The 14,066-nt window shown below is 36.8% G+C and overlaps 1 protein-coding gene across 1 annotated transcript; it reads right to left on the reverse strand.

Moving 5' to 3' along the window:
- Nucleotides 1–886: 886 nt before the first annotated feature.
- Nucleotides 887–13,624, reverse strand: LOC107830426 (triacylglycerol lipase 1-like). The gene is made up of 9 exons (XM_075254737.1): nt 13,255–13,624; nt 12,497–12,607; nt 10,511–10,651; nt 7,383–7,493; nt 7,156–7,299; nt 7,031–7,071; nt 6,859–6,935; nt 1,873–1,968; nt 887–1,467 (listed from the first exon to the last, which is right to left on the reverse strand). Exons 1-9 carry the CDS (start codon nt 13,423–13,425, stop codon nt 1,142–1,144), a joined length of 1,218 nt encoding a protein of 405 aa, XP_075110838.1. The 5' UTR covers nt 13,426–13,624; the 3' UTR covers nt 887–1,141.
- Between the last annotated feature and the right edge of the window lie 442 nt (nt 13,625–14,066).

Here is a 14,066-nt window from a genome sequence, read left to right on the forward strand (position 1 = left end):
GCAGTTAAAATCTTCACGGATATGCCCCACAGCTATATTCTTCGCACCGTTTGCCATCCCTATCACCTCTGTATAATTATCATCCAAAATGTAAAAACACGGCGGGAGAGGACATAAAACCTTACCTCCCAAAATAAAAGATATGAGTTGAACATTTCCAACACATTACACTGATGAGGCTTCCAAAATATAGGAGTTATAGTCCTAAAAAATATTAGTACATTGTACATTGTCACCAGAATTTCTCCTTCTCGTTTGTCTAATTCGAAAGTTTGGAATTCTTACAAACCTACGAAAGAATTGTCCATTCTTATAAACGTAGATTGACAACATTATATTTATATTTTGTTTCAGGCCTGAAAGTAGCATTTTCAACATTTGTCTATTCAATCCAGTGTTTTCCAGCTTGTTGGTTCCAGATTAGGTTTTCCATGTCAGGGTAGAGTGATTGGGTTCTGAATTATAGAATCTAGTTAAAACTTATGAATTACGAAAAGTAGAATCCCCTCAAAGAAAATCCCATGTTATGTTGCCGGCTTGTTCAGCAAGTGCAATGTTTTGAACTTTACATAGTACTAACTCAGAGCCATACAATAGTGGGTATAGTGTTACTATGTATCCTCTGATCATGCAAATCTATTTGCACAACAATTTGACGAACGAATCAGGATTCGGTAACCATCACAGATCCAATTTGAATGATAGGAGTACTACAGCCCATAATAATCGAGTGTTTGGCAAATAGCAAATGCTACATACCCTACACGAATATATACTGAATATTGATTGGTTGCTTGATTCCTGATTAGCTCTTGAATGTTGCATATGATTCAAGATGGAGGTAGGAGCATGTAAACAAAAATTTTCGAGTCCCTTGCTGCAATGAGTAGGAATGCAATACTTTTCATGGAAACATAATGTATTTTAGGAGTAGCTTTTACCTAGAAATTGGAGGGGCTGACAGACTTGTACACTCGTATACCACTAGTTTAAGGATTGGCAATGGATTTATATACACACCATATTTGCCAGAAGCTATTACAGTCTGAAGAGGTAGGTAGCACCAGCAACATCATCATGCTATATACAAGACTTTGAACATGGAATAGGCCAGCACCACCACACGTATACTAATCAGCCACTACTTAAAACTGCTTATCTTTTGTACAGAATTGAAAAACATAATCATGTCGTCATAAACATCTTCTTTTGCCCTTATACTTAGGAGGAAGTCAATATGACCATATTCCTCAATATAAAGCAGATCTGTCTTGCGCTTCAACTTTTTTAGGGTATGTTGGACGTCTATGACATCTGCTAATGCGTCATTGCCCCCATAACCCATCCACAATGGCAATGAAGTGGGAATCTGGCTGATATCAAATTCTGGGGGCTCAGGTTGCTTATAGTGCATGAGGTTTCTCCACATTCCATAATCATACATAGCAAAATTCCCTTTACGAATCACTGCAAAATTTTGATCAGGAATATAAGGACCATAATGACAATATGAGCAGTTAGACAACATGTGCACGCACTCCAAGTAGCAATGATCATAACAACATCAACATATTTGGCGAAACAAAGGAGGTAAAACAGTGCCCAAGAGGATGAAAGTCCTCATTTAAACTTCGACCAGGAGACATTAACAAAAACCTGAAGATAGCTGATTCAAGAAATTGAGATGAACAGGGAATAGGAGACAAACCCCACGGTATTGGTTCAGTGGTCGAGATTCTGGCTTTAAACCAGATCTGACATCCAGTCCTTGTAACCCCAACGGCCAAGCTTGCTATTCCCAATCCCACTTGGAAAAAGAAAATAAGAATAACATATAATGATATGTATAATAATCTGAACATATATACATACTCTGGAAGAGGTGATGCAAGTTTTTTGAGGATGATGGGTGAGGTTCATATTCAAGATAGAAATCAATCCGTGAATCATTGAAGCAACAATTCTTCCCTGCACGAATATTGATCAATGAGAAAACATGGGGAACGTAGTAAAGTTCATACATTTTGAGATAGTTTCATGCCTCAATTAGAAGACTGCAAAAATCATTGAGCAACAATTCTTTCCTGCAAGAATATCTTAGGTGCCATATCACATAAAGCTTGGTTTGTGAGGGAAGAAGAAAAAGGGCCCATAATGCCATCAATAGTGATGAAGGATATCAAGGATGAACAAAAGAATATAACTGAATTAACATGACCAAAGCAAGGAAATATTTTTACACCTTGGAATCACATATTTTGATACTGAATGCCATGACCAAATGCCACTACGCCATAAAACCAACCAACCTGCTATCTAAGGATAAGCAAACATGCTATTCATGAAGTTGAACATAACTATCAAGTATTTTTTTGATAAGGTAAGATAAATTTCATTAATAAAGTACCAAGAAGGTACTGCAAACAGCAAAAGAGAGATCACAGTGAAAGTATTTAAAGCAAACTTGCTCAGATTCACTCCATGCGTTTCTATTTATGCAACGTAGTTTGACTTGGTACGGGGTTTAAGAAAAAAAGGAAGACTTTTGAAACTTGTGGTTTTAAAAGCTTAAAGGGTAAAAACTTTTGTGGGCCTTCAATTTGTGTGGCTATAAAAGCTTCTCATTAAAGGTAAAATGGGTAAAATGAAAAGTTTTGTTTCCCAATATAGAAATATGTCGTTCTTTTTAGAATAGACTAATAAGGAAAGTGTGTCACATAAATTGAAAAGGAACGAGGAGTTGTTTTTCAACCACAGTATATAAGCTACGCAGAAAGCGTGAAAAAGCTTGAGAACAATGTCTCTTATTCCTTATGTATTTATAGACACAATGCTACATTATGCGAGAGGAAAACAAGTTAAGAAAGAAAGAATTGAGTGAAAATGCAACTTGATTATTCCCTCAAGCTACTGGGTCTTAAATAGTTAACATACAAGTGCTAAGATAGAAAGGAAAATATTCTACCTAATTACGAAATCAATCTAATTAAATTCGACTAATCATAATCGATACACTATCATTTACAATATTATTACAACATTCTTAACAATTCCTAATGCCATTGATTGTCTGATACCATTCGGAAGAAAGTTGCCTAGTTATGTTAAAACAACAATAACGCCTCAGTCGCAAACAAGTTGGAATCAGCGATATAAATTCTCCATTCTTCCTTTAAGCTTATTAATAGTTGCTAAAGAGAAGTAGGGATATCCAACGTGCTCAATGAAATCTAAAGGTATTGCTTCCAAGGCTAGTCATATATAACTGACAAAATAGAAGTTTCTAGTGGGTAGAGCAATAAAAACCTTAAGCAGCAAACTAAGTTCAAATAGAGGATATATTCAAATGACTTGGAGGCTGACTTTTAAGATGTTTCTAGGATCTACCTTCTATTTAACTGAAAAGCTGCTTATGCCAATCAGCTTTTTTTTGTTCTTTGCAAACAGCACAACCATTTACATATTGTTAGGGCCAATTCTTGCATAAGATAGTTGAACCATTCACCAGCAATTAACCTAGGTTATATGCTTATAATGGACAGCTAGTATCAGAAAATACTCATTTTGCCAAGCTGCAGAGACAAAAGAGCGAAAAAAATATCTCTTTCATATGCTAGTGCCAAAATAATGTACTTTCAAGGTTTTGCACCGCTCAAGCACAAAGAAGAGAGAAAAACAAAAGTATCCCGCTAAAGTTTTCCACAATACTAGTGAAAGCGTTCTTCAAACTCACGTGAGAAGAATGTAAAATGGAAAGAACCTTACCCACTCGTTCCTCAATCACGCAAGATTGCACTAAGTGTTGAATAATGGGAGAACGAAATAAAAGACAAATCACGTTTTTTAAGCAAGAGATTAGAAAAACTAATCACCGCCCTTTATTTTCAGCATATTGAGCCCTTTAAATAGGTCTTTCAACGAGTAAGATAGATGAGATTGTTAAGAAAAACCTATCCTAACTAAAATAGGAAAAAGAAATCTAGTAAGAATGGAATACCAACTAACAATCCTAGTTTGACTAGAACTACAAATATAATCCTACTAAAACAACAACAAAAAAAACCCCGATGTAATCCTTCAAGTGGGTCTAAAGAGGGTAGTGTGTAGGCAGACCTTACCCCTACCTTGTGAAGGTAGAGAGCTTGTTTCCGATACACCCTCAAGTCAGTGTTGTGTAAAGCGCTCGCTTCAGCGCTTAAAACGCAAAGCGAAGCGAGGCGACAAGTGAAGCGCTTCACCTATTTGAAGTGTATTAGGTAGTTGGATACGAGCGCTTCTGCCATAGTGGCGAGAAGCATAGGTGAAGCGCATTAGGTAGTTGGATGCGAGCGCTTCTGCCATAGTAGCGAGAAGCGGATGAGAAGCGTGAAGCAATAGAAGCGATCGCTTTTGTGTTTGAAATACTGCCAACGGTCTTCTTAAGGGAAAAAATAAAAAATAAAAACCAGTTCATTTATCACAAAATCAGCAGTACAGCGACAGAGCGACTAAAAAATCTAGGGTTTCCGGCACTCTTAAGTCTTCAAGGTTCTTCAAGGCTCAGGTATGATTTCTTTTCTTCCTCTTTCTCCTTCTCCTTCTTCTCCTCCTCCTCCCCCTCCTTGTTCTTCTTCTTCGTTTTTTTCTTTTCCTTTTCCTTGCTTAAAATTGCAGCGAAATGCTGCCAATTTTTTTTTTCTTCTTTGGTTCTTTTTCTCATTCTCTTCTTCTTTTTCTTTTCGCTTCTGGGCTAGAAATTGAAACGAGTTGCTGCCAATTTTTCTTAATGTTCTTCAGTTCTTCTTTTCTCCTTCCCTTCTTCTTCTTTTGCGTTTGTGTTGTGATTGCTTTGGTAGTTTCTATGTTGTTACTGCCAAATTTTTAATTAAAATTTTCAGCAGTTGAAGCTTTTGGAGAGCGTAGACGAGAAGGAGAAGAGGAAGAACAGGGAGCGGTATAAGGTGGCTAAGAAGGAAGCGAAGTTGGCAGTTACCACGACTAAGACTGTCGCGTTTGAACGCTTATATGAAAAACTTGGAGGCAAAGGAGGAGATAAGAAATTGTACAGGCTAACCAAGGTGCGAGAAAGGAAGGCTCGTGACCTGGACCAAGTGAAGTGCGTCAAGGACGAGGATGGTAGAGAATTGTTGAATGAGGCACTTATTCGACGGAGATGACAGACAAACTTCCATAAACTCTTGAACGAAGAGGGGGATAGGAACATTGTGCTGGGTGACTGGGTGACTTAGAACACTCCGAGAGTCATCGGGACTTTGGGTATTGCAGACGTATAAGAGCTGAGGAGGTAGATAGGGCTATGCGTAAGATGAGCAGGGGAAGAGAGACCGGGCTCCGGGCAAGACGAAATACCGGTTGAGTTTTGGAAGTGCATGGGTAGGGCGGGCTTAGAGTGGCTCACTAGGCCGAAGAAGTATTGGGGAGAGGTGATTAGGCGAGACATGGCGTTGCTCCAGCTTACTGAGGACATGACCATGGATAGGAAGGTGTGGAGGTTGAGAATAACGGTAAAGAGTTAGGTAGTCGAGCTTTGTCCGTATTTATAGCAGTAGCTTTGATACATCAATTAGAGCCCGTTTGGACATAAGAATTTTTTCACTATTTTTTCCGAAAGATTTTCATTTTTTTCGAAATCAGTGTTCGGCCATAAAAATTTCAATTTTCACTTGAAGATGAATTTTGGAATTTTTCGAAAATTTGAAAAATTCCAAAAAACTATTTTTCAAAATTCACTCAGATCACTCACAAAAATTCAAAAACAATCCAAAATTATATTCATGTCCAAACACAACTCTAATTTTCAAATATCATTTTCACTTAAAGAAATTTCACTTTTTGAATTTTACAATTTTTATGTCCAAACGCCCACTTAGTGTCCTTTGTGTATTTTTGTATCCCTAGACTTCTATTATTACTTGCTACTGGCTTTGTTTCGATTTTCTGTTTGCATTCCTTAGTGTTAGTTTTGTATTTTCGCTTCGGTTGTCAGATTTGGTTTGCTTGTTATTGCCTCTTCCATTTATCTTTCCTGAGATGAGGTTCTACTGGAAACAACCTTTAAAGGAAGGGGTAAGGACTGGGTACACGCTGCCCTCCCCAGACCCCACTTGTGGGATAACACTGGTATGTTATTGTTGTTGTTGTTAGTATTTATTTATTTTGGTTTTTCTTAATTCCACTTTACTTCAAAAAGGCAAGCGATTCGCTTCTCGCTACGCGCTTTAAGCGAAAAGAGGCTTGTCGCTTTTCCTCACGTCACGCTCCTCACAACACTGCCCTCAACTCAGGAAAAGCAATTCTTTTTATCAGAAGTCGTTCAACAATTAGTATGCCACCATTCACTTTGCTATTTTACCAAACTTAATTCGCATAGGATAGTAACCACTTTTAATTAGCATAGGATAATCCTACTAAAACAAGAACCATATAACTAGGAAATAAGAAATAAGAAATCCTAATCTTGAATGGATTCTTGGCCTTCTCGATCTTGCATCACAAAAGAAGCTAGAACCAACCAAATTCTTTTTCACATCACTAAGCTACAGCCAATCCTTCACATTCCAGCTTAAGAAGTATAATAATTATATAAGCAAGAAGGAAGTGCATAGAAAGTGAAAATAGATTCTTGGCCTTCTTGAATTTGCATCACAAAAGAATTGCTTTTTCTTGAACTTCTTGAATTTCTTGGATTCTTGGCCTTCTTGATCTTGCATCACAAAAGAAGCTAGAACCGATCAAATTCTTTTTCACATCACTAAGCTACAGCCAATCCTTCACATTCCAGCTTAAGAAGTATAATAAGAACTTGTAATAAGCAAGAAGGAAATGCATAGAAAGTGAGGATGGACAATGAAGAAGAACCTGTAATAGCACTGAGCCAGATGTCACAGTGAATATGCCCTTCACACATCATATCCATGATTTGAGTCCCCATATAACTGCAAACATTATAGTAAAATGTGTCATATCTTTAAATAAAGGCAATAGAAGATCATGAGAATACTGGACAAAGAAGTGAAAGATTTAGTGGAACCTTTTGAAATTAAGCTGATGGATGCCCAATCCAAGAATTATCTAATCCATAGCATAAAATTTGTCAGAGTATTGTTGAAGTCATATATGTAGTGAAACTAACATGGCGACACACTATTTCAGCACCTCATCAAGACGCATTTTGACCAATCTAAGGACAAAATTTGTGGTGATATGATCTAAATATGATATAGGACAAAGGAGTGCTGCAGCTTTGACCATCTCCACGATATCTGGCTTAGTAAAAGCAGCAAGAGACATGATTGTTCCCTGAAAAAAAAACATAAGATGCTATGACAAGGAGAGAACCCTTATAATTACATAAGAACATGGATGCTACGAAAGAATAAAACCTGTGAATGTCCAACAACCAAAATTTTTGCTTTTGTGATTGAATTTGCATATCGAATCATTTCGGCAAGATCATAAAGAGCCAACTCTTCCCAGCTCCAGTCCCAGAATTCCTAAGACAAATTCAACCGAGGAAGTAAGACGCTTCCATTACAAAAAGTTGTGTATATTTAGTAACTCGCACATCATCAGAAACTGCAAAGAAACAGGCAGGAACTGCATATGTGATTTCTGGAAGAAATTATTCGTTTGAGATGGCTTTTGGGGAAGAAATTATACTTATATAAGAACAAGGAAATGCATGAATCTCTGGCAGTAACTAGCACATCCTCTGTCAAATAGGAGAAAAATATTGGCTAAGCGTGGAAAAGAGTTTCACTGGCATATTCAACACCATTAATAGAAGTATATTAGACTGATTAAGCCGTGGAATTAACCACTGATGCTTGCATCAAGGCTGCCTAAACCACACCAGTGTTATCAAAGGCGCGCTTAAGCACTGAAGCGAGGCTCAAAACATGTTGAGCGCTTCACCTCCCTTAGCGAGCCTTCAGTGTAGTCACCAATGCTCTAAGGCATATTTTCCCTTGCCGATAAGCGTAATCCTGAAGAGGCGACACTAAACAATTGTTATTTCACTATATCGTAAATTTTATTCAATTTCTTTATCCTTATATTTGGTATTCATGCTTATAGATATTAGTGTTAGACTACACATACATATTTTTAGTTTTTCTCCATTTGCGCCTTTCTTCGTTAAAGTCCACTCTTTATTTGCGCTTTGCGCTTAAAGCCCCAACAGACCATAGAATTTTTTTGCGCTTTTCGCCTTTGATAACACTGCATCACACCCCCTTGGAGTGCAGTCCTTCCCTGGACCCTACGTGATCAGGGATGCTTTGTGCACCGGGCTGCCCATTTTTTTTATATTAGACTGATTAAAAAAGAAGAAAAAGTATACCAAATAATGACTTAGGTTTTCTATGAAGATTTAATTTGCAAAGAAGAACATCATCAAAGTTTCATCTTTCAAACTGAAATCTCAAGCCAATTTGAATTCTTAAAAAAATGTGTATAATATGCAAATCAGTATTACTAGTAAATTTGTCAATGTTCTGAGACAACGCTGAAATAAAGTGTCTCGTGAATTGCGGGATGAAAGAAGTACATTCATTTGCAAGCAAACCAAATCATGTCATTTCAAATCTAATGAAAACACTATATTAGGAGTGAAAGTAAGTAGGGTACTAAACAATCAACTGGGGCATGGCTCAGATTGCTTTCCATTTTTGAGATTGAACCATTGAATGAGGATTCAAGCAATTGACCCTTGATCTTTTTGAGGAAAAAAATAACATATTAACCTTGCCCCTTTCATCTTACAATCCACTTCAAATTAATTCTTATTTTCTTAATACAACACACACGCACACACCTCATCCTTTGTGAACGTATACCCTTGAATTGTTCCTTCAGCCCATTGAATATGTCTCTAAAAGATTACGTCGTTGTGCACACAAAAAATCATAAAAAGACCTACCGGTTTCTCTTCTATGCATTCTTGGAGAACCCTGGCCGTGAGGCTTTCCTGGTCCTTCATTATCAGCATTTCTCTAGCTTTTACCTCCCCCCCCCCCCATGCAACCAAAAAGTCTTAGGTGTAATCATGAATGGTCATCTCTCACCCCACCTCCATTGTCATCAATGTTGTACCCAGCATTCATACTGGAATTACCACTATTTTTCACCACATATACTTCAAACCAAAATTACACAGAAAAGAAAAGAAACTATGGAGAGGACTCGATGATGGTATCATGGAAAGAATATATTTTCTTCACGGACAACCTAAGGGGGGGTATTGATAGGATATTTGTTTAATTGTTTCTTGATAGGAAGATGTGGAGGTCGAGTATTAGGGTTGTGGGTTAGGAGGTAGTTGAGTCTTGCCTTACTTCGTACCTTTATGAGACTAGGCTGGTAGGGTTTGGTCTAAGATAGCTAGTGGCAATGTTGTGTCTCACTATTTCGCTTTTTTGTGCAAGACCTATTTACTAGCTATCGCTTTTGCTTTGCATCTTTCTTCTGGATTTCATGTTTCCCTATTTTTCCTATGATTTCTGTGGTGATATTAATATTGTCTCCTTTTGTCTTTTTATTTTTTTTGAGCCGAGGGTCTTTCGGAAACAGCCTCTCTACTCTTTCAGGGTAGGGGTAAGGTCTGCGTACACACTACCATCCCCAAACTCCACTAGTGGGATTTTATTGGGTTGTTGTTGTGGTTGTTGTATTTACTTGCAGCAAAGGTGTTTTTGTTGGAAGGTGAATTTACTTAGTACAGTTGTCGGTTAATCATTATCTGTCTTCGTTTTCCTTTGCTTCTTTTTCTTTTTTTTTTTTTTTTTGTGGAAAAGATGATGATCACGATAAATGTATTGAAAGAACTGAGCTCTAAATTCTTTGTGATACAGTAGCCTACCACCAGATCATGTACCACGTTCCTACATACGACATATTTAAAATTCATTTCAACTTTGTTCCAGTTGAGCATCTAAGCATCACACAGTTAAATTCCTCCTATGAAGCTGCTCTGCATATCATTTGATCTGTAAAGTCACTATCTGCTTTCTTCTTCTTCTTCCTTTTTTTTAATAAGCAAAACAAAACCACCATGGTCTACAGTAGACTTTCCATGACTCAGCCTTTTATTTCTCATGACAAAGATAGCCTACGCTTTAGTAAGCAGGAAAACAAAGGCTTGACCATGGCATGCAAAGCAAATCCAATGCTCAGAGCAAGAGTTCACAGCTTCCAATGGAGGATGCAATGTAAAATGAATGGGTTCAACACAATATCATTTTTGACACGGAATATGTATGTGTACATTACAGACACACATAATATATATAACTATATACTATGTGTCACTAAAATTTCAAAAAATATCAAATTTTGAACTTACAATTTTAAAAGTCAATTGGTTAAGTGCTAAAGAATAAAGTTTGAACCCATCAAGTATAAATCTTGCATTCGCCTTTGACAGCTGCTAGACTACCTCATGAAACACAAAACATACGCAAAACCAGAGAAATAATCATATACATTTGACAAACACAAGATCGAATGTTACCTTATTTTTCACTGATAAAGATACATGCCCATGACTCCAGCGTGTACCACGCACATTTCCAACCCAGACATCAAAACCTTGTTCAGCAAGGATAAAGCCCAATGACTCACTAGCAGAGTTCATGAACCATGCATCACCTGCCTCCATAAATCAAGATTCGACGTCAGTATTAAACTCTACCAGAAATGTAAGTAGCGGTCTGTACTCTCTTGCAGGATATTTGTGTGCTTCAAGCAAGGAAATCTAAAATTTAGTTTTACTTTTCAAATGACTTGTAAACAGGGCTTGCTACCTTAAAGAACTCCAACTTAACTCTTACTTTTCGATTGACTCGTAAACAGGGGCTTGCTACCTTTGGTGAATTAGGAAATGGTTAACAGCAGTTACTGAGCATGTGTCCAGATGCAGCTAGTGTATTTCAGACACTTCCTTTTTTTGCAGAAGATTTAAGATGATCTAGGTAGAGAATCTATATAAGTGATTTATTGTCAGAGAAACTATCAGTGGAAGCAGTACTAGCTGAAAATGAAATGATCTGAACTGTTAAGGCTGAAATTCCAATAAGATGGAGGTTAGTCAAAGTTCGCGCTTGTACTGGAAATTGGCCCAAAATAGACTTTGTCAGTAGTAAGTAAATATGGTTCACACTGTTTATACTGAGGAATGTGCCCATGGCATGTCTGTCGTCACACCATGTTCCACTATAACAGAAGAAACAGAGGATGACTTGTTTGCTTTTATTATACACTGAATGCCACGAAAAAGGATATTGTTTTTCTTATAAAGTCACTGAACAGGGTATTGTTATTTGTTTTTACTACATAACTGTTCAATTCATTGAGACTCCAAAACATGGCAAATACCCTGATTGGTTATTACTCAACATCTGCAGAATCTTACTGTTGATCATTAATATCCTGGATAGATGCAAAAGAAAATGAACCTGAATGAGCCATACTCCCAACCGTGAATATGAATCTTAACTCGAGCTCAATGTCCGTCCTTAAACTCGACCCCCAAAGCTAGCTCCAGAGGTGAGGATCATCTAAGACCATATAAGAAGACAACAACCCACTCCCTCAACCCATGTGGGACACTCTAATTAAGATCCGAATACATTAACTTCGAGTTGCATTTCTTAGGAAGTAAGGTTATAGAACAGATAAAATACTAAGCAATTATACACATATACCTAATAAGATTGAGCTACATTTGAGTTTCATAGTACAATTCTACTGACACATAATTTGCTTTATTTCTCAATTTCTATGAAAATGGAGAGAATAATTGTTACCTAAGATGCTTCAGCAGAAATTTTTTTTACCTTGTCATAGCTATCTGACCTAATATAAGATGCTTTCTCTGAAGGCATTCTTACACAAGATGCTCTCTCCAAAACATTCTTATACAATCTCCTTCACAAAGACACAATATCTCTTTTATCGGAAAAGAAGAAATTTACTTCTTGGTATCTGTTTGAACTTCAAGCTTCATTCTTCTTTAGGATTAAAAATTCATCCCAGAATGTGATAATTGAGCCAATTTAACCAGTAAGACCCGATATCAGATGTAGTCTACTGCTAACAAAGAAGAAATTTCAATTAAAAAAAAAAGGCAGCCCGGTGTTCAATTGATTGGAAGAAATGCCAGTGTTCAGAGTGGTCTAACCATTATAAGATTCAGTGCATAGATCCTACAACATAGGACTGTGCTGAAAATCAAACAAGCTAGGATGGGCCAAAAGAATGTTTTCTAAAAAAATATATAATAAGATGTTTCCTTGTTCTTTTTCTCCTTTGCTTGTGCCTAAGTTCTCATTTCTCCTTTTTCTTTTTCTTTGTGAGCACAGCGCAAGTGTGTTTCTTCTGGTAAGTTGGCCAATATATTAGGAATTTAATTCTGCTCCAAACAGGTGTACCAAAATGCAATAAAGTCCTAGTATTCAGAAGGTAGCAAAATGAAATTTGAGACTGGCAACAACATTACCATAAAGAGTCCATGGATGAGCAGGACCGGAGGACCCATTTCACCTCTGACAATTGTTGAGCGAGACGACACACGTTGAAGTCCAAGGAGGTAACCATCCTTTGTCTCAGTCTACACGGGATTCATTATACAAAAATATTTTTCAGCTGAATCAGCAACTAGAAGTATCACACAAGGCCTCTTATGATTGAATACAACAGGAAATAGAAAAAAAATAAAGATAACATTCCAAAGAACACTATGTCTATATCAACATACATCTCGAGTTCAAGTAATTCATATTTTTCATAGTTCCAAGATAGAAAATATCACATATCGATTAGGAACAGCTCGATTGCAAACTAGTTAGAGGCCGACTATATGAATCAGTTCAACTAAATCCCTCAGTTCAGGCACATTTACGAGTTCAATGTTAAGATAATTAATTATACTAGCTATGTTAGTTAAGTCCTCCCCTATCTCATTTTACATGGCACCCTTTTCCTTTTAGTTTGTCTGGAAAAGAATGTAACATTTTATTTTTAGAAAAATTTAACTTTAAACTACCATTGTATCCTGATACAAATGATTTGTTATATACCACAAATTTCAAAAGTTTTTTTTCTTTCTTAGACTCCTGACTAGTCAAATAGTGTCACATAAATTGGGATGAAAGGAGCAGTAACTTATGAGATTATGAGAAAAAGAAATTGCACAGAAGAAAAAGCAGAAAATGATCCGCATGTTATATATACATATCGATGGAGATTATAGTGTACCGAGTGTTCTGTGCAAGGGAAACCAGCAGGTTCTATGAGGTGAGCGCATAGACCTCCAGTCACTTGAGAGTTTCGCCGGAGCTTTGAAACGGCGGTGAAATCACCGGCGGAATCGGTAGCATAAGACAAGAGAAACATAGTAAGTGCTACAAGCGCCCGAGTATGCTCCATTTTCTCCAGCGACTAAGAGACCTGGAAGCGTCTTAACGTCCGGGAGAGACGAGCACAGCCGCACAGGGAAGACTGAGGTAGTGATGATAATGTTTTTGATCTCTGACACTAAGTTTAGATAATTGCTTTTGACTTTTTGCTCATGTAGGACGCGCTATCTCTGCGAGTTGTTCGCACTCTATTTCAAAGACCCAGCATGGTTTGCTATGGTTTGGTAGCATGCATTACATAACATAATGCGTGAATTAGCATTTGTATTAATAATATCTTGTTTGGTAGATATTTTAAACTTATGCATTAGTATACAAGCATTAGTTATACATTCTATTTGGTATTATCTTATGCATAACTAATGCATAAAAAACTATGATTAGCAATGCAATGGGTTTTAATGCATGTATTAGCTTAGTTAAAGACAAAATTGTCCTTCAATATTTATGCTTGATTAAAATATGCTAGCTATTATATTAATGCAAGTTTAAAATAATTCAAATAGTGAGAAATAAAATTATATCTCTAGTAAATAAATACTTAGCATATTTCCTTTTTTATAAATAAATATTTAGTTCTATTTTACAATATAGGTAGACAAATTAAATAATTTTTTAAAATTTTTTCATATAAAAATATTTCTCAACGTA

This window comes from Nicotiana tabacum, chromosome 6 (genome assembly GCF_000715075.1).
Source record: "Nicotiana tabacum cultivar K326 chromosome 6, ASM71507v2, whole genome shotgun sequence".
Classification (NCBI taxonomy): Eukaryota; Viridiplantae; Streptophyta; class Magnoliopsida; order Solanales; family Solanaceae; genus Nicotiana; species Nicotiana tabacum.